This window comes from Chlamydomonas reinhardtii, chromosome 13 (assembly GCF_000002595.2).
Source record: "Chlamydomonas reinhardtii strain CC-503 cw92 mt+ chromosome 13, whole genome shotgun sequence".
NCBI lineage: Eukaryota > Viridiplantae > Chlorophyta > Chlorophyceae > Chlamydomonadales > Chlamydomonadaceae > Chlamydomonas > Chlamydomonas reinhardtii.
The window spans coordinates 2,210,044-2,229,047 of record NC_057016.1 but is presented as its reverse complement, the minus strand read 5'-3'; the positions used below and the strand labels follow the sequence as shown (position 1 = coordinate 2,229,047).

General features: G+C 65.1%; 1 protein-coding gene across 1 annotated transcript; it reads right to left on the bottom strand.

The window, feature by feature from the left end:
• Positions 1-2,010: 2,010 nt before the first annotated feature.
• On the bottom strand, positions 2,011-18,980 carry CHLRE_13g578501v5 (uncharacterized protein). Its single transcript, XM_043069507.1, has 32 exons — positions 18,829-18,980; positions 18,454-18,536; positions 18,007-18,152; positions 17,594-17,684; positions 17,244-17,330; positions 16,719-16,796; positions 16,394-16,445; positions 15,962-16,163; positions 15,377-15,498; positions 14,773-14,855; positions 14,337-14,426; positions 14,067-14,139; positions 13,677-13,802; positions 13,187-13,255; positions 12,820-12,941; positions 12,171-12,268; positions 11,725-12,017; positions 11,331-11,484; positions 10,903-11,009; positions 10,565-10,671; positions 10,088-10,240; positions 9,779-9,878; positions 9,170-9,512; positions 8,823-8,932; positions 8,533-8,598; positions 8,116-8,202; positions 7,341-7,503; positions 6,726-6,898; positions 5,998-6,123; positions 5,164-5,649; positions 4,583-4,761; positions 2,011-4,443 (listed from the first exon to the last, which is right to left on the bottom strand). Exons 1-32 carry the CDS (start codon positions 18,874-18,876, stop codon positions 2,538-2,540), a joined length of 6,123 nt encoding a protein of 2,040 aa, XP_042917482.1. The 5' UTR covers positions 18,877-18,980; the 3' UTR covers positions 2,011-2,537.
• Between the last annotated feature and the right edge of the window lie 24 nt (positions 18,981-19,004).

Here is a 19,004-nt window from a genome sequence, read left to right as displayed (position 1 = left end):
GCCAGGCGCTCATCATGGTTTTCTTGCGGCATCATGGATGCATGCATGTGCGACGAATTCATCCATCACGGCCAGCAACAGCGGCTCGACCTGCTCCCACCGGGCCCGGCTCCCAAACCTGCCCCTGCAACTGTCAGCTGCGTTTCCCCCGCCTGCGCTGCCAGCTCCGCCGCTGACGGTGTCACTGAGCCGGCGGCGGTAGGCAGGGGCGCCGCCATCGCGGCCAGGGCTCCCGCCGCCGGCGCCGTCCCATTCCACCACGACTGAACGAACCTCCGCCACTGCCACACTGCTGCTACAGCCACTCCCCACACCACCCCGCGCCCGCATCGCCAGCTCCTTGCCCCGCCGCCCCAGCCACGTCACATGCTGCGGCGCGACCTCACACAGCGCCTGTGTGAAGCAGCAGGGGTGGGGGAGGAGGCGTGAGGAATCGCTTCTTGGGTTTTCGACATCATGTTCTTGCTGGTTTCCCCTCCAAGCCCCACACCCGTCATGACCCGCCCCACGCATACGCACCCCTCCTGGGCTCGGGAGCAATCATGATACACAAGCAAGAGCAGGCGCACGCCACAAGCCGCATGCAAGCAAGACCAATGGTGTTGCAAGCAAGAGCAATAGAACGCCACGTGCAAGGAAGCCCGCGGCCAGCCTCGCGCACCCGCGGTTGCAGGCCCTGCTGCTGCATTGCGGTGCTGCCGCCGCCGCCGCCGTGAGCGCCGCCCTCGCCCATCAGGCCAGCTGCTGCACACTGCCGCTGAGCGCGATGGTGTCGAAGGTGATGGAGGCGCCGCGCCGCTCGTGCAGGCACCTGCACACGCGCACACAGCACCCATAAGCTTTGTTTTCCTTGTGCGTGTTAACACCGTCACTTGGCTTGATGCATTGTTCCTGCCCGCCCGCCCGCCCGCCCGCCCGCCCGTCTGCTAGCTTCACGTACGTCTGCCCCCACCTGAGCAGTTCGAGATCACACGCCGCATGCACCGCAGACTTCGCGCTCCGCGCCTGCTCGTTGTTGTTGCGCATGTGACAGGCACGCTTTCAGCGCCAGCTCCATCACAGCCGCCTCCACCCATGAGGCCATGACTTCACGCGCACCGCGGCACGCCGCCACGTAATATGCCCTCACGAGCAAGCTGGCGCCGCCGCCTGCTCCGCCGCGGCTCCAGCCGCCCAAGCAGCCACGGCCGCTGCCACAGGCACCACTACTGATGCCAGCCAGACCCGAAGCGGTGCCGCTGCTGCGGCTGACTTGCAACGCTTGCGACACCAGGTCTCCCGCCGCGCTGCCGCCGCCGTCTGTCAGGCCGCTGCAATTCCCGCTTTTGCTCCCGCCGCCGCCGGCGTTGGCGCACCCGTCGTGCTGTCCCTCCTACCAGCCGCTGCTCCTGCCTACCCGCCCACTTGCACCGCAGCTCCAGGTGGCCTGCTGTGCCTGCTGCTGCTGCCTGCAAGAAGGTGACGACAGAGCCGCCGCAGCCCTCACGGAGGAGAGCGCCACAGGCGGCGGCGTCGCCCGCGGCAGCGGCCGCTGCCAGCAGGTCGGGTGTGAGGCTGCGGGCACAGTGCGCCAACGCCGTGCGCAAGCTCGCCTCGTCACCGTTGCTCGCTGCGCACGAGACGACGTTGCGATGCTGAATGGAGGTGAAGGGAGTTCCATGATTCGGGCCGACTCCAGTGCTTGCAGAAAGCCTCGCCGGGCCAGGGGCCTTTGTGATGCTATTGACGCACTTTCGGTTTGGGGTGAAGCAGCCTCTGCTCACATGCCTACTAAGGTTTGCAGTTGATTTAAGTGCTGACCGCAAGGATACGCGGTTTGGACTTGAGCGCGTCTGCACGCAGCTGTCAGTAGTCGGTTATCTATGTCAAATTGGTACATAGTGTTTAAAAGGAGGTTAGTATGCATTTCGCTTACGGCGGTGGGAGGAGGCGAGGCCGGACGCCTCGGGATCGGCAGGCCGGCGATGGCCAAGCGGTGTCACAGTGGTCCGGTTGACATTGCGCCCGACACGGCCTGCGATATTACAAATGCCCTTCAGAATGTCTCGCAGGGATTCATGAACATGTGAATTATGATCATGAACCAACACACCTGTTGGCCAGAAGCGCGCTCAAGGTTCGTGTGCAAACAGTACAAGTTCCCGGCCCCCGACCCCCAAACCATCGCGAAAGTGGCACATGTTCAAGCCTGGCCCCTCAATCCTACGTCTCAAGCCTGCATAGCGTTGCTCCCCAACAGCACTACCTTATCAACCTGCTTGCTACCTGCCTTCCAAGTTCCAACGCTTCTGTGTGCACTCTTCCGCTCCACCCTGCTAGCTCACGCCTGTGCCCTGAAAGCCGCACCTCTCAGCCTGTTCCCAACCACACCTACAATCCCCGCCTCCATCCACACACACACACACACACACACACACACACACACACATCGCCCCCCCGTAAGTAACTCCGACGCCGTCTGGGCGGGCTTCATTTTGTTGTTTTTTAAACACACACATCAACCCCGCCCCTCCCCCCCCCCACACACACGAGAACACTCAGCACATGCCCTCCAGGCACAGCTCCACCGCCCGCTCGCAGTCGCCACGCGCCATCCACAGCGCCCGCTCCGCCTGCGCCGCGCTGAAGCCCATGCCCTTCAGCCGAGCCACAGTCGCCGCCTTGGCAGCCGCACTCACACCGCCTCCGCTTTTGCCGCCGCCTCCGCGGCCTCCGCCGCCGCCGCCACCAGATTTGCGTTTGGCGACGCCGCCGGCCGCCGCGCCAGCCTTGAGCTGTACGACGCCACCGCGCCTGCTGCTAGCGGCGGCGGAGCCGCCGCGTGCGGTGCCCGCGCCTCCTCCTCCTCCTCCTCCTCCCGTTGCGCCTCTCCTTGCCCGAGTCACCGCCTCTTCCTCCTCCTCTTCCACCACGAAATCAAAATCAGCATCGTCGTCGTCGTCATCACCCTCTTCCTCCTCCGCCACCTCCTCCATGCCCTCCTCCTCGTCTTCCGCCGCCTCTTTCCCCCCCACCTGCTCCTCCTCCTCCTCCCCCTGCTCCTCCTGCTCCTCCCCCTCCAGGTTGACGCCCTCATTGGAGGCGGTGGGCTCGGGCTGCTGCGTGAGGTCCTCCACCTCCCCCACCTCCTCCTCCTCTCCCATCTCCTCCCCAACTTCCATGGCCGCCGGCGGCTGGCCCTGCGGCTGTGCCCGCCGCTGCGGGTTCCGGCGGGGAGGCAGCGGCAGCTGCCACTGCGCCCCGGAACCCCCGCCCTCGCTGCCGCCTCCTGACGCACCGCCCCTCGTCACCGTGTCTTTCCCTGGCACCGCCGCCTCCGCCTCCGCCTCCGCCTCCGCCTCCGCCTCCGCCTCCGCCTCCGCCTCCGCCTCCGCCTCCGCCTCTTCGTCATCGCTACTGAGAAGCATCACAGAGTCCTCCGCCCCCTGCCTTCCAGGCGCCCGCACCGCCGCCGCTGCCGCTGCCGCCGCCACAGGCCGCGAGGATGCGCCGGCGCCGCCTGTCACGGGCCGCCTAGACGCGGCGCCACCCGCGCCCACTGCCGGGGTGGCGGTGACAGCGCCATCAGAGCAGTCGATGGAGATGACGCTGACAACACTCACAGCGCTGGTGGCGCAGGGGCGCGCGCTGCCCGGCGGCCCGCCGGCGGCAGCGGTGGCAGCTGTAGCAGCCGCCTTGGAAGCGGGCGCGGTACATAACGGCGCCACCTGCCGCTGCTGCTGCTTATGTTGCTGCTGCTGCTGCTGCTTATGCTGCTGCTGCTGCACCTGCGGCCTCGCGGTCCCCAAGCCGCCACGACCGCCTGCCGCTCCGCCGCCCGGCTCCGCCTTCACAGCCCCTGCCGCCTTCGCTGCGCCCGTCGGCGTCGCGCCAGCCGCCGCCGCCGCCGCCGGTTTTGGCGCCGCCGCCGGTTTTGGCGCCGCCGCCGCCGCCCGTGCAAACGCCGCCATGATGCCGCCACCTGTGGACGCCACAGCCGCAGCCGCCGCCGCAGCCGCCGCTGCTGCTGCCGCCACCGCCGCGGGGTTGGCTTGCTGCGCCTTGGTACTCTTCCCGCCCGTGCCGCCGCCGCCGCCGCCCCCTACGGTTACGGCGCCGGCTCCAGCCGCCAGCCGCTGTTTCTTTGCCGGCGGCGCATCGCGGTTATGCCCGTGCTGCTGCCGCGGCTGCAGCGGCTGTAGCTCCGCCTTCACTGCTACTGCCGCCGCCGGTGCTACAGCCGACGGCTGCTCGCGAACCGTGGGCACCGGCGCGCGCGGCCCCAGCGGCAGCTGTAGCACCAACGGCCCGCGGCCGCCGCCGCCGCCGCCGCCGCCCATGTAGCCCATGATACTGCCGGGTTCGGGTTTGACCGTGGCAGTAGCAGCTGCGGCGGCGGCGGACGCGCACGCCTCGGCGCCGCCGGCGGGCTTTTGAAAGTAGTTGAACAGGTTGTTGGGCGGCCTGGCGGTGGGGAGGGTGGGGGGGGGCGGGGTAGGGGGTGCCGATTAGTTGGGGAACAGGTGGCGAGCAGGCGGCGAGCTCATACTGAGTCAAAGTTCGATGTGTAAACACTGCTGCTACGTGGCAGCTCCTCGCGCACCGGTAGGCAGCTGCCAGGGCCTTCTTGTCGATGGGGGTGGGCGACTCCGCCACCAGCCCACCACCGCCGCCGCCGCCGCTGGCTCCCGCCGCTGCCCCCGCCGGCGGCCGCAGCCCTATCTGGCCGTTGGGCAGCCGCGTAAGTGTGCTCTGCTGGGCATTGCTGGTGAGGGTGGCGATCTGTGGTGGTGGGTGGTGGGTGGTGGGTTTGTAAATACCAGCCCCAACCAAACCACAACACCGGAGAACAGACAGGAGGTGGGAGGCGGGGAGAGGGCGGCAGGCCAGGTCAGGTCAGGCCAGGTCAGGTCGGGTCGGGTCAGGCTGGTTGTGAGGCCTGATGGCTGAGGCGGCTTTGACAGTGGACAGGCAGCAGGTTGGGAACCAGTGGGTGCGCAGTGAGCCACGTCTGCCTGTCCCCCTCACCCCCTCACCACCGGGCTCGGGTACATACCCCCGTCCATCTAACCACCCCACCCACTCACCCCACGCGCCCACACAACCACCCACTTCGCATCCACTAACCCCCACCCGCTCCCCCCCTCCCCTTCCATTGCCGCCGCCGCCGCTGCCGCGTCTCACCACCTCATCCAGTAGTGCCACCGGGTAGCGCACTCCCACCAGGTGCTGCTGGGGCGCCCCGCCGCCGCCGCCACCACCACCACCTGCTACTCCTGGCCCTGCTGCTGCTGCTCCTCCTGCCGCTGCTGCTCCTGCACCTGCACCTGCACCTGCTGCTCCTGCACCTGCACCTGCTGCTCCTGCTCCTGCTCCTGCTGCTACTCCCTCGTCGGACGCCCTCCGGCCCCGCTCCTGTCCCTTGACTCTTGTCCCCGCCTCATTTGTTGACAGCACCTGCCCAGCACCGCCATCCTCCTCCTCCTCCTTCCCGCCACCAGTGCCGCCACCGGCCGAGGTCACTACCATGGAGTCGCCACTCAGGGTCATCTGCGGCGAGCTGGGAGCGGAGCCACCACCACCACCACCACCAGCCGCCGCCGCCGCCGCCGCCGCCGCCGCCGCCGCGGTGTCGTCTTCGCCGCCGCCCTCCTGCCACTCCACCCGCACCTGCACGGCAGACATGCAGGCGCTTGCCTTGGCTCCCTGCTGCAACACTACAATGTCGCAAGGAGCACACATACACACACACTCGTGCCGCCCCGTAGTCCCCACATTGCCACCTCGCCCGCCCCGAGCCCCGCCCCTCCGCATCTCGCTATGCACACAACCCCTCAAACAAAGCCTGCACGCTCTTCCCCCTCTTCCTGGGATTGGTGAACCCCCACCCCCTGCTCCCCGACCTCCCCCACTACCCCTCACATATATACACACACACACACACACACACACACACACACACACACACACACACACACACACACACACACACACACAGGCCCAGCCCTGCTGCCTCACCACCCTCAGGCTGCGCTCCATCTTGGGCAGCTCGTCCTCCCTCCGCGCCAGCACCGCCTCCAGCACGCCCCACAGCCGCACCACACTGCCGCACAGCACATTGACAGTGGTGATGCGCCGGCCCACCTGCGGGGCAGGAGGTGGGGGCAGCAGTGGAGGCAGCAGTGGAGGCAGTGGAGGCAGTGGAGGCAGTGGAGGAGGCGGAGGCAGTGGGGGCAGTGGGGGCAGGCAGTGGAGGAGGCAGTGGGGGCAGTGGGGGCAGGCAGCAGTGGGGGCAGGCAGCAGTGGGGGAGGAGGCGGCGGAGGCGGTAGAGGAGGGTGTGGAGGAGGTGGCGGCAGTGCAGAGCGGCAGCAGCTGAGACAGCACCGCAGCATTCATCAGTATCACGTCCTTATTGCGGCAACACCCGAGAACCCGTTCGCCGCACGGCACGGCACGCTCCTTCCAGACGTGCAGCTGAGCTCTGTGCGCCGCCCCGCCTGCCCTCTCGTTTCCTCCCCCGCATACCGTACACACACACACACACACACACACACACGTACAACACCACACACACACATACTCGCCTACACGCCTCGCCTTGCCGCCCCCCTGCCCTCTCCTTTCTCCTCCCCCCCCCGTACCGTAGACACACACACATACACACACACACACACACACACACACACAAACACAAACACACACACACACACACACACACGACCACCCTAACCCCGCCGCCACCCACCCCGCACTGCGGCCCCGCCCTGCAGGCGGGTCCGTGCATGCATGTGTCCAGGGCCGCCCGCCACGCCGCCCGCCACACCGCCTCCAGCGCCTCCTCCCCCGGGCTGCCAGGCTCCGGCGGCGGCAGGTACTTGGCGTCAAGGTCGGCACGGTCCATGTCGAAATAGCTTGCGCCTGAAAGAAGATAACGTTTGATGAGATGACAAGGCAAGATAGGAGGTAAGAACGGCGATAGGAGGTAGTAACGGTAGTCAGCAAGTGCAAACGTGAATAAGGGAGGGCCGGTGGAAGGCATTGCTGGGTGTTGAAGGAGGGCCGCAAACACCATGTTGCATTGTATTACTCCTACCGCTCCTACCGCCTCACACGAGTACGGCTTCCCTCCCCCTCCTCCAGAGACACGCCAAACCAGGCCACACCAAAAACACACAGGCCCTCATCACGCCCTCATCACGCCCTCTGCCTCCTTCTCCTCCCTCTCTCCTCACACCCCAGCCCACTTCCTTGCAACCCCCTCGCTCCATTACATTGGTTTCGGTTTAGTTTGGGCCGGTATCTACAACCCCCACCTCGCCTCCCCTCCCCCTCTCCCCCCTCTCCCCCACCTTCCTCCCACCTGTGTTGGGTCGCGCGATGCTGAAGGTGTTCCTGCTGCCGGGCTGCTGCAGCGCCAGAAGCACCAGGTGGCTGCCGCCGCCCGCACCCAGGGGCCGACGGCTCATGCGGAAGCCGGACGAGTCGCCGGGAACCCGCTCGCGATCCAGGCGCCGTCTGGCGGCCTGAGGGTGCGTGTGATTACGTGCAAGCACATTATATATGTGGGTGTATGATTGGTGTTGATGTTTGGGAATAGAATAGTGAAGATGGGGCGTGGGCGTGGGTGAGGAAAGAATGGGTGGCTGTTTGGGCTGAGGAGGTGGGCGGGGCGGGTGGAAGACGGTGTGGGAATGGGTGATGGTTGAGGAATGGGTTGCAGTTTGGGATGAGGGGAAGGGCGACAGAGCTGGTGTGTGGCGTGGGTGAGCGGGGCGACATGCAACCTCGCTCCCCACATGCAAACTCGCTCCCCACATCACCGCCTCCACGCCACCGGCGCACCTTCCCAGTCCCCACCCACAACACGGCCGCCCGCCCCCCACCACAACACCCGCGCCCTCACACACGCACATACCCCCCCGATGTCGGCTCCGTTCTTTATGAGCGGCTATGTCCGCCTTACCTCCCACGACGCCTCGGCCCACATCCCATAAGTATTATCGCTTGCAACTAACGCATCTGCATGTGCTCTGCTCGTTTATCTTGGTCTGGTTCAGTTTGGGCTCGTATCTACAACAACCACCCCCCCCAAAACACACACACACACACACACACACGCACGCCCCCTCCCTCACCTCCCAGCTGAGTCCGCGATCCACGCTGAATGCGGTGTTGGTGGTGGTCAGGCCGCTGAGCGGGTCGCGCCACAGAGTCATGGACGACTGGGGCGGGGAGGAGCGGGAGAGGGGGAGGGAGGGCAGGAGGTGGGTGTGGAGGGCGGGCGGGGGGGCCAGGAGGGGCGTGTGAGGGAGGGGCAAGGTGTGTGTGTGTGAGGGAGGGGGGAGGTGGGAGGGGGGAGATGTGAGGAGTGAGGGGCAATGGGGACCGGCGGCGGGTGTCGCCAGAGGTTGTTGGCTGCCCAAGGGGCGGTTCGAAGCATCGCTGCCCTGCCCACCAAGGATTGGTTGTGGCAGAGGCAAGTGTTGCACCTCTCTCCCCCCTTACAAGCAACGCCCCCCTCCTCCTCCACACACACACACACATGAACACACCTGCAGCTGGATGTGTGTGCCCGCCACGTCAGCCAGGCCCTCGCTGTACTTGCCCTCCGCCCGGGCCTGTGAGGGTGTGAGGGATGGGGGTTCCATCAATGATTCATGACGCCGCAAAGATGCTGACAAGTGGTTCCATGATTAACGGGGCGGGGTGGGGTTTTAATGACTGAGCACGGAGGGGGGTGGGGTGCAGCGGGGTTGATTGCGGCGCCGTGGGTGGAGTGGGGAGATGGTGCTGGTGGCCGGGTAGTTACACATACACACACGCGCGCGCCCCAGCCCCCCACCTTCTGTATCTCTGCCCCCAATACGGCGGCGTAGTAGGCGAACATCAGCGCCTGCTCCTCCACCCGCAGACCCAGCAGCCGGTTCAGGAAGCGCCGCACGTCGCCGCCGCCTGGTGTGTGACGGAACAGATGGGACGAAGAAGTAGAGGTTTGCAAGAGGCTTGATTGGAAAGAGATTGATTGGGAAGGGGTTGACGAGTCGTCTCCCTTGACCTCTAATCGGCGGGGCGTTGCGCTTGGTGCGTCACTAGTAAAGAGTCGGTGGTGGGAGGGGGTGCACGCGATGAGGGAGATGGCGATACAGGCCCGGAGCTGCGCCTTGCAAACCTTCGCAAGCACGCACGCACCGCCGTCCTTGCCGCCACCGCCGCCGCCGGCCGCCTCCTCCTCCCGCCCCGCGCCGCCGCCCGCCGACGCCAGCGCCCCCGGTTTGGGCGACGGCAGCTCCAGCTGCATCTGCTCGCAGTAGCCGCGGCAGCTCTCGTGCAGCGCCGCCACGTGCTGCGCCACAACCGCCGGGTCGTCAAAGTCAAAGGGCAGCGCGGAATTGTAATAATCGTCGCCCTGGCCGGGATTCGAACCCGGGGTGGCGGCAGAGGCCCTGCGGCCGCGGCCGGCGGCGGCAATGGCGGCGCGGCTGCCGCTGGGGGGCTTGTGGGTGCGCGGCGTGCCGCCGTGGTTGATGATCCCCTAGGGGGAGGGGCAGCGGCGCGGCGGTTGGAAAGGGTTGGGGAGGGGTTGTGCGGCCGTTGGGGAGGGGTTGCGGCTAGCCCTAACGTTGCCTAACGGATTGCCTTCACCCGTCCCCCCTCTGCCCCTCCTGACAAACCCAAGGGCCTCGGCCCCCCTGTCCCCTCCTCGTAATGCCCCCTCCCCCCCCACACACCCTCCCCCATCTCCTTCCCTCCCACACCTCCCCTCCCCCCCATCTACAGCCCCCCTCGCCCCCCCCTTACCGCCAGCATGGGGTGCTCCTTGAACACGTCCGCCAGCGACACGCCCGGCGGCAGTGCGGGGGAGGCCAGCACGATGTGGTCGTACAGACGCCGGAGCGACCTGCGGTGGGTGGGTGGGGGGGAGGCGGGGGAATGGGGGATTGGGGGACAAAGCACCATGCGTGTGCACGTGCGTGTTCTTAACTCTGCCGCCGCTGCAGCCCCCGCGTGCAGGCATCCCCTCGTGCTGTGGCCTCCCTCCCGCCCCCCCCCCAAACACACACATACACACCCCACACACATACACCCACACATACACACGTCACCCACTTGCGGCCGATGGGGCTGTCGAAGTTCTGTTCGCTCAGGTCCACGCCGCTGGCGGCGCGCCGGTCGCCGCGGGTCAGCGCGCCCAGGCTCTGCAGCCGCCGCGCCACAGCCGCCGCGAAGCGCTTCTCGCCGCCGATACGCGTGGAGATGAGCCTGAGGGCGAGGGGGGGGAAGGAGGCGGAGGAGGGCGAGGAGGAGGAGCGTGTGGTGCGTTGACTGTGCGGCGGAGGCGGCGGAGGATGATGATGATGAGGCGGAGGAGGGCGGCAAAGGGCAGGAGGACGAGGAGAGGTTGAGTTGGCAGGACCGGTGAGCGCGGTGGGCTTTTCGTGCGCCGACTGCCTGATGCGTCGCGCACTGCTTAGTCAGGTGCAGCCTTGCACGACGGTGAACACCGAAACACACGCCTTGAGTCGCAAAACACGTCCGCAAAACACCTCCTCCCACTCCTCCATCCTCTCCCCACCCCGCCCTCACTTGTACACGGGCGCCGACGCCTGGTTGGAGCGGTGGCTGCGGCCCAGCTGCTGAATGGCCTTGTCGGCAGACCAGGGCAGCTCAATGGTCAGGTGGCGGCGCCGGCGCTGCGGACAACAGAAGGGGGGGGCGGAGTGGGCAGGGAGGGGGGATTGAGTGTGTGTGTGTGGGGGGGGGCGGGCAGCAGCGCGGCAGCGGTGCCGAAAATCGTTATGGGACTGCCGGATTGAAGGGTCGTGCTGCCTGCATAGAAAACAATTGCACACAGACGTCTTCGTTCCGTTGCACAAAACACACATGCGCACGCTCCCGCCCCGCCCCCGCCTGGGTTCGCCCACCTGGTTCCTGGCTGTGCGGGAGGCGTGCAGGCTGATGCCGGTGGAGGCGGCGTCGCTGATGACCGCCACCCGCTTGGAGCCGCGCAGGAAGGCGTCCTTCTCAGTGACTGAGGAGGGAGGGCACACACACGCGTTTGCATGAGTGATCGTGCAAGCATCACAAAGTGTGTGCGTGTCCGTGTGTATATCGTATGTAACACAGCAACTGAGGGTGCAAGCGTGTGAGAGTGAGTGTATGTGTAAAGCATAAAGTGAAATGTGGGTGACGTGTGTTAAGAGCGCAAGGAAAACAGTACGCCTAGGACAGTGTATGCGATGCAGAGTTATGTGTCCCTGTGTGTATCAGTGTATGTGTCTATGTAACACGGCAAAACGCGTTTCAGCGGCCTACCCCAGGCCCCAGAGCACCCGAGCAGCGCCACACTCACTGTTGAGGGAGTCCATGTCGTTGCTGTCGGGTTTGGCACGCAGCTCGTACACAAACCGCTGCCGCCCCCCGCCCCCGCCACCCCCGCCGCCGCCGCCGCCGCCCGACGGCTGCACCCGCACAATGCGGCCCTTGCGCCCCGTCATCTCCGCCACCTGCAACCACACACAGGCGATGATGAAACCACAGACACATTGCCGTGCGCGGGCGCGCGCAAGCACACCCATCGGATCGGCTCTGAGCCATTCCTCTTTTTCCATCCCCTCGCTCGTCCCATCACTTTTCCACGCATGACTGTCCCTGCCCGGTGCGCTCTCTAATTCCTCGTGTCCCTCTAAAACACACGCAGACGCCCTCCCCCACACGTCCTCCCCCTCTCCCCCTCACGCCCGCACCTGCCCCGGGCCGCCCAGCTCGTCGATGATGAGATCCAGGAAGTTGGGCGGCAGCTGCAGCCCAGACACCGCCTGCAGCAGCTCCTCACGCATGGACACACACTCGGGCAGCTCCGGCTCAGCCGCCGCATCCTCTCCCTTGCCACCACCGCCACCGCCGCCAACGCCAACGCCGCCGGCGGCGCCACCGGCGCCAGCCTTGCCCTTGCCGGCGGCGGCGCCCCTGCCCACTGCTGCCGCAGCGGGGCTGTGGGACTGGGGCGGCGGCACTAGCGCGTCAAACGCCTCGTAGCCTGTCGCACGATCGCGATGACATGAGGATTTGTTGAGCCGTGTTCGATGTCCTAGCAAACGAACGGAGCAAAACGCAGGAAAACCAGGAGAGCATCATTTGGGGTGTGTCTATGTGCTTGTATGTGTACGGCACTACGGCATTTGTGTCTCACCGTACGCCCCGCCGCCCGCCGCCGCCAGTGCCGCGTATTGCGCCTCGTCCATGCCCCCCGGCGGGCCGCCGCCGCCCTCGCCGTCCTTGGGCTTGGCTCTGTCGCTCGAGTGAGCGCATGTGCACAGCGACGTGTGTGCGAGCCAGAACATGAGGAGCACAGCGGTGATGGCGGCACGTAGGCAGGGCCGTGGGGGGGATTTGGCAAGTGAGGCGGGTAGGTGGGCCACCGACACCGACACAGACACAAACACGTTTTCGTTGTTCTGTTAGCACACACACACGCCTGGCACACCCACGCCGCCCTGCCCCCCCCCCCCCCGGACTCCCACACGCCTGCCCTGCACCCTCCCCGTGCATCCTGCCACGCTGCCTCAGCCTGCCACCCCTCCGCCGTCCCCTCATCTCATCGCAGCCTGCTAGTTCCCCCCAGCCCCAACCCGCAGCACATGTAACCACGTGAAAGGGCCCTTCGAAGTTGTCAGGAACGGGAAACACCCATGTCACAGCGCACCTCTACCTAGCAGCCCACCTCTACCCCGCCAGCCCTCTGTGGGTGACTGTTTCATTGGGCTCGGGCACATAAACCACCCCACCCCACCCCCGCCCACCCCCGCCTGCCCTTCCGCCCCCTGCCCTCCCCCTCTCACTTGGTGACCGGGAAGTTCTGGCCAATGAAGCGCAGCAGCATTTCCTTGGTGGGGCTGACCCAGCCCGCCACCGCCTGGCCCGCCTCCAGTCCGCACGCGTCCGCCGCGGCCTCGCCCGTTGTCTGCGCGTCAGGGGAGGCGTATGTGTGTGTATACGTGTGTTAAAGAGCACAAGGAAAAGATTACGCGTAGGACAGTGTACGTGTGTGTGTATGTGTGTGTATGCGTGTGTGTGTGTGTACATGTGTGTGTTAGGCGTTAGGTACGGGTCGGTAGGCGTCGAGCAGTTTGGCCGACCTCACAGTCCCCACCCCTCAGTCCCCACCCAACCTCCCCAATCCCCAGTCCCCACCCCCCTAGCCCCCACCTGCAGCCCAATGACAACGCAGTCGCCGGCCTCCAGCGCCGCCCGCGCCTCCGCAACCACCGTGGGCACCTTGTGTTTGGCGCGAGCGCCGAGAGAGGCAAGGGAGGCGAGCGAGGATGTGTGTAAAAGTGATTGACGCAGGCGACGGCGGCGGCGGTGGTTGTGGTGCGCCTTGTGCACAGGAAGGCCACAACGACAATCCTGTTTGTAGTGGTGATGTGCTACAGCCGCGCCGCCCTGCCTCCCGTGCCTCAGCCCCCGTTGGCTGTGCTCGGGCATGCAGCACAGCTCCCTTCCCCCGGTTTGATTTAGTTTTGGCTGGTAGCAAACCCCCACTCCCCCATGCACACGCACGCGCACACGCACACGCACACGCACACGCACACGCACACGGCGGCCGTAATTCTGCATCGCATACACTGTCCTACGCGTAATGTTTTCCTTGTGCTCTTTAGCACACGCACACGCACACGCACACGCGCACACACACCTTGAGGCTGACGCACAGCAGTTTGAAGAAGCGCTGTTGTGTGGACCAGAAGCCCTTCATCACCTCCCGGCCATGGCCCGTCACCACCAGAGCCGACTCCAGCTGCAGCCGCAGCCGCTGCCACACCTGCACACGCGGACACACACACACACACACATGATCATGCAAAGCTCCCCAGTTCTGCAGCCACACGCCCGCACCACATCCACAACAACAACTCAACATCATCCACACACAAACACACACGCACGCAAACACACACACACACACACGCAAACACACACACACACACACACACACACAAACACACACACACACACACGCAAACACACACACACACACACGCAAACACACACACACGCAAACACACACAGGCACGCGTTCACTCACCCGTACGGCGTTGTCGTACATGCGGATCTGGTCCTCCGTCAGCGGCGTCTCCACCTCCATGAACTCAGCCTCCCTGGGGCGTGTGTGTTGGGTTTGGTTTGGGATGGGGCGCGGTGGGGTTGCAGGGATGTTAAGGGTGGGGTGGTACCCCTTTGTACCATCTTTGCAACCCCACCTATCCATGTTCCCCTCCCTGTTCCCCTCCCCTGTTTCTCCCCCCTCTCTCTCACACACACATACACACATATACACACACACACACTGACTCACCTGAAGCTGAGCCCCCGCGCCACGTATTTGCCCTCCGCCTTCATCTCCATGGCCAACAGTTCCAGGAACGACACGCCACGACGCCGCATGCTGCAGGGCCGGAGGCGAAAGGGGAAAGGGAAGGGGAGGGGAAGTGGGAGGCAGGGAGGCCGGGGCCGGTATGTGTAGGGGAGAAGGGCGTGGGGGTTGCATTCATGATTAATTCAGTGAAGAGTGCATGCCCGAGCCCAACGAAACAGGTCCCAATAGTTGAGGAAGCGGCGCTCAATCCACGAATGGAGGGGAGGGGGTAAGAGGTGTGGGCCCATGGTGGTGGGCGGCGGGAGGTGCAGTCGGGGGGGAGGGGCCAACACGGGCGAACACGGGGGAAACAAGGCGGGGTGCTTGCAGTCAAGGACCAGTTTCCCCCCGCCTCCTCCGCTTCACCCGCTCCCACCTGTCCAGGAAGGTGGGGAAGCTGTCGAAGGCGGTGCCGGGTCCCCACAGACCCATGCGCGTCATGTAGGCCATGTTGCCCACCTGGGGGGTGGGGGGTGGCGGGGGGGGGGGGTTACATGTCGTAGCCAGGGGGGGTGATGTAAACCTGGGGGGATGTAACCTGGGGGGATGTAACCTGGGGGGAGTAATACATTCATAGTGATAGTTACAAGTGAAGTTGTGACCCGGCACAGTGGTATAGCAGGGGGGGTGTACATTCATGATTATTTAAGAAGTGAAGGCGTACGGCGAGGGCGAATACCCAATCATCCAGGCATGGCTAGTCAGAAACGAAGGCGATATATTGAAACGGGGAATGGGGGAGCGGAAGCGCGTGTACGTCATGCCCGGGAGAAGGAAGAGTGCATCGCCAAACCGCCACCATCCTCCTACCCCGGGCCTGCAGCCTGCGGGGCAGCAACCCCACGACAGCTGCCACGCGACACAGCGCCAGCGTATATGCATGCATGTGGCTCTTCAGGACATGATGAATGCACCTCTTTTTGAACATGAACGCACCTCTTTATGAACATGAACGCACCTCTTTATGAACATGAACGCACCTCGCTGACGCCGGTTGCGGAGCAGTAGAGCACCCGCGCCTTGGGCAGCCGCTCCTGCAGCGCTATGACGGCGGCGGAGACCTTGGTGGAGGCGGCCTCCTTGCCGGGCACGAAGTTCTTGGCTGCGAAGTGCGAGCGCGCACATGAAAGCTTGAAACATTCAAGAAGATATTTGCAGGTTGCAGGTGCTTGGGTGTTTTGGGGATAGGTAGGGATTGATGTTTCGGCGGCTGCAGCAGCTCGTGTCACGGCTGTGTGTCAGGGCGCGCAAGGACAAGGGAAGGGAGCAGGGCTGGCTGATTGGCTCTGTGTGCATACCGGTACCGGTGTACAGCCTCCGCCCGCTCTGGCCCCGGCGACCACACGGTCACACCACCGGCGCTACACAGCCACACCGTCCCAATCCCCCACAGTCCCCCACTTCCCCATTCCCCCACAGTCCCCCTCTCCCCCACTCCCCCACAGTCCCGCACTCCCCCACTTCCCCACAGTCCCCCACAGTCCCCCACTTCCCCACTCCCCCGCTCCCCCAGCCCACCCTTGTGACACCCACCCACTAATCATGAATGTAACCCCCCAACCCACCCTTGTGGCACTCGTCCAGTACGATCAGTCCGTCCCACGCCGCCTGAGCCGCGCTCATGGCGCCGCCGCCGCCTCCCGCTCCTGCTCCTCCTCCTCCTGCTCCTGCCGCCCCCGCCTCCGCCTCCGCCGCGGGGCCGCCGGCAGTGCTGGCGGCGGCCGCAGTCATGTTGGTGCCGGCGCCCGCCACGAGCCAGTCGATGACCTGGAGCCGCCGCCACATCGGTAGAAATTAACCGTGATTGACCGTGCTTATCACGGCATCGTGCTTTAGAAACTTCACATTGACCGTGTTGCTAACTGGTTGGCACCGGGTTGTGGCGTGGGAGGGTGCTGGTGCCCGAGCTCTGCCCTTCTTGCGGCGGCACCCGCTCATGTGTGCTATGTGTGTGACACGCTGCCGAGGGCCCCTCCCCCCCCCCCACACACACACACCTGCTGCAGCCGGCTGCGGCCCTTGACCTGGGAGATGAGGGTGGAGTAGGTCCTGCGGGAACGAGCGCAAACAAGGGCCTTAAAGATGGGTATGCTGCAGGAATAGAACAGTAGCACGAGTTTGCCTGATGGCAGCTAGCAGATGGCAGCATACACCGGTCCCCGTTCAGCACACTCCTGCACACTCCTGGACCGACCCCCACACCCACAACCACACCCGCATACCCACAACCCTCCCGCCCCCCCCTCTGGGTTGGCTTGACTCTTGGGACTCATTGGGCTCGGGCACATAACCCCCCACCCCCTCCCAACCCCCCGCACCCACATGAACAGCACCCCCTCCTGGAACTCGCGGCTCAGCCCCAGCGCCTTGCTCTCCTTGTCCAGCGCCGCCACGTTGTTACTGTGGCCGTGTGGGGCGCGAGTGGCGCGCGAGTGATGCATGACGTGAATTTTGTGTTGTGTTGTGGTGAAAGCAATGAGAATGAGAATGGGCGCCAGATGGTTCGACACAGCAAGCGGATTGCATTTGTGTGCCGCAGTCACAGCATGGTCGCGATCTGCTGCAACACTCGCAAATTATGTACAGCCCAACCGAAAGCCCGCCCTCTCTATCTCTCCCTTCTGCCTAGCCTTTCCCCTCTTCCCCCCTTGATTTCTCCGCGAACCTGCCCTCCCTTCCTCCTGCCCTCCTTTCCTCCTGCCCTCCTTTCCTCCTTTCTTCCTTTCCTCCTTTCCTCCGTTCCAGCTTCCCTCCTTTCCTCCTTTCCTCCTTTCCTCCTTTCCTCCTTTCCTCCTTTCCTCCTTTCCTCCATCCCCCTTCCCTCCCTGCCTCCCCTTCCCTGCTCACATGACGTTTATGTGGGAGCCCAGGTCTCTCAGATCGCGTGTGGCGTCGGCGTGCAGGTCACTGGAGGTGGACAGCCACAGGGCGCGCCTGGGGGGGGTGGGGGAGTGGGGGTGGGAGTGGGGGTGGGAGTGGGGGTGGGAGGGAGGGAGGGTGGGGGACAGGCGTGGAGCAAGGGATTTGGAATGGCCGCGTGTGTAACGCCGCTGTACACGGGCGGTAGGGCAGTGCGGCATCGCAGCAGTTCCCACTGCTAAACACACACACACACACACACACACACACACACACACACACACACACACACACACACACACACACACACACACACGCACACACACAAACGCACACACCTGCGGCCGCGCGCGAAGTTGTCCAGTATGACCCCCGAGATCTGGCGGCCCTTGCCCACACCCGCGCCGTCGCCGATGAAGAAGCCAGCGCCTGCACGGCAGTGCGCGCGGTTGCAGGTGCGCTTGGATGTGAGGGAGAGGAGCTAGCGTGAGGGTTGCATTGGAGGATTGGGCAGAGGGCCGGCGAGGTCCAGAAGCGGCCCCCACAACCGCAGCGCACGACCGCAGCGCTGACCCTATCCCGGCACCCCTCCTTCCAACCCTCCCTGCGCCTCCCTCTCCTGCCGTCCCAGCCTGCCCTATCGGCCTGCTTTCCCGGCCCCTCTCTTCCCGGCCCCTCCCTTCTCGGCCCCTCCCGCCGCCTCCCCCCCGCCCCCACCTCCTTCCCCCGCCCGGCCCACGCCGCCACTCACGCTCCCCGCTGGGCAGCATCTCGCAGTGCTTGGTGCAGGCGTACAGCACCCCCTCCAGCTGCAGCCGCGACAGCTTGCCGCCCGCCACCACCTCGGCAGGCAGCGAGTCCCACAGCGGGTAGCTGCTGCGAGGCAGCGGCACGGCGCTGGAGATAGAGAGGGGAGGGAGGGGAAAGGGGCAGAGGAGCGGGGGAGGGGAAGGGGAGCGGGGGAGGGTACAGGGGGGCGGTGATCAAGTGGTGGATACACGGAGAGGTTTGTCTCTTTGCAGCACCAGTATCCACACACCGCCCATCGCCCCGCTGAGCAGGAAAAAATCCCCCGCTTCTCTGTCTCTGTATCAAGCTGTGAAACCATATTGGCATGGAGTCAGCAATCCCGTCTATGTCCCATACTAGGACTGATGTCAACAACGCCTGCCCCTCTTCTTTCCTTCCCCCGTCTCACGCCAGCGAGGCCGCCTCCGCCACGTCTCCCGGGTGCGGCAGGCCGCGGTCCGTGATGGTGCGGCACTCATAGCTGCTAAACACCTGGTGAAGGGGCAGCGATAAGGCGGAGAAGGGTGGGGGGAGGCAGCAGGAGAGGACGAGAGGCAGGCGGAAGAGTAGCGGCGAAGCGACATACGGGAGTGACCGTTCGGAGCAGGGATTGGGTGTTGCGTTCTGGGGCTTGCGCTCCCCCATCCGCTCTCCATTTCTCTTGCAGACTACTGAGATCATATCTGCATATCCAGCACGAAGAAGGGGTGCGGGAATGGCACCTGGCCACCAGGCAGTTCCGGCGCGGGAGTCTCGAGGCAAACCCTCGCCACGCGCCGCTCACCTGCTTCGTCGCCGCCTCGCCCGCGCCCTCGTCTCCGACGTCCGCCATTCTCGGAAGCCTTGTGTGCGTATTCACTCAAGCAGCGGGTCTATGTTGAAGTGCAAGAAGCATCTCGCGCCATTCTTGCAGCTGTCCAGGGCCGCGACAGTTCCAGCTTTACGAGCAAGACTTTAAAT

Bases quoted from the DNA above. Each gene is read 5' to 3' on its own strand.
- CHLRE_13g578501v5 (XM_043069507.1), bottom strand. From the start codon at position 18,876: ATGGCGGACGTCGGAGACGAGGGCGCGGGCGAGGCGGCGACGAAGCAG. The intron at 8,599-8,822 runs GTGGGGGGCTGG...ACACCCTCACAG, and splicing joins TGGGGGCAGAGATACAGAAG to GCCCGGGCGGAGGGCAAGTA. The intron at 6,899-7,340 runs GTGGGAGGAAGG...ATCTTCTTTCAG, and splicing joins CATCGCGCGACCCAACACAG to GCGCAAGCTATTTCGACATG.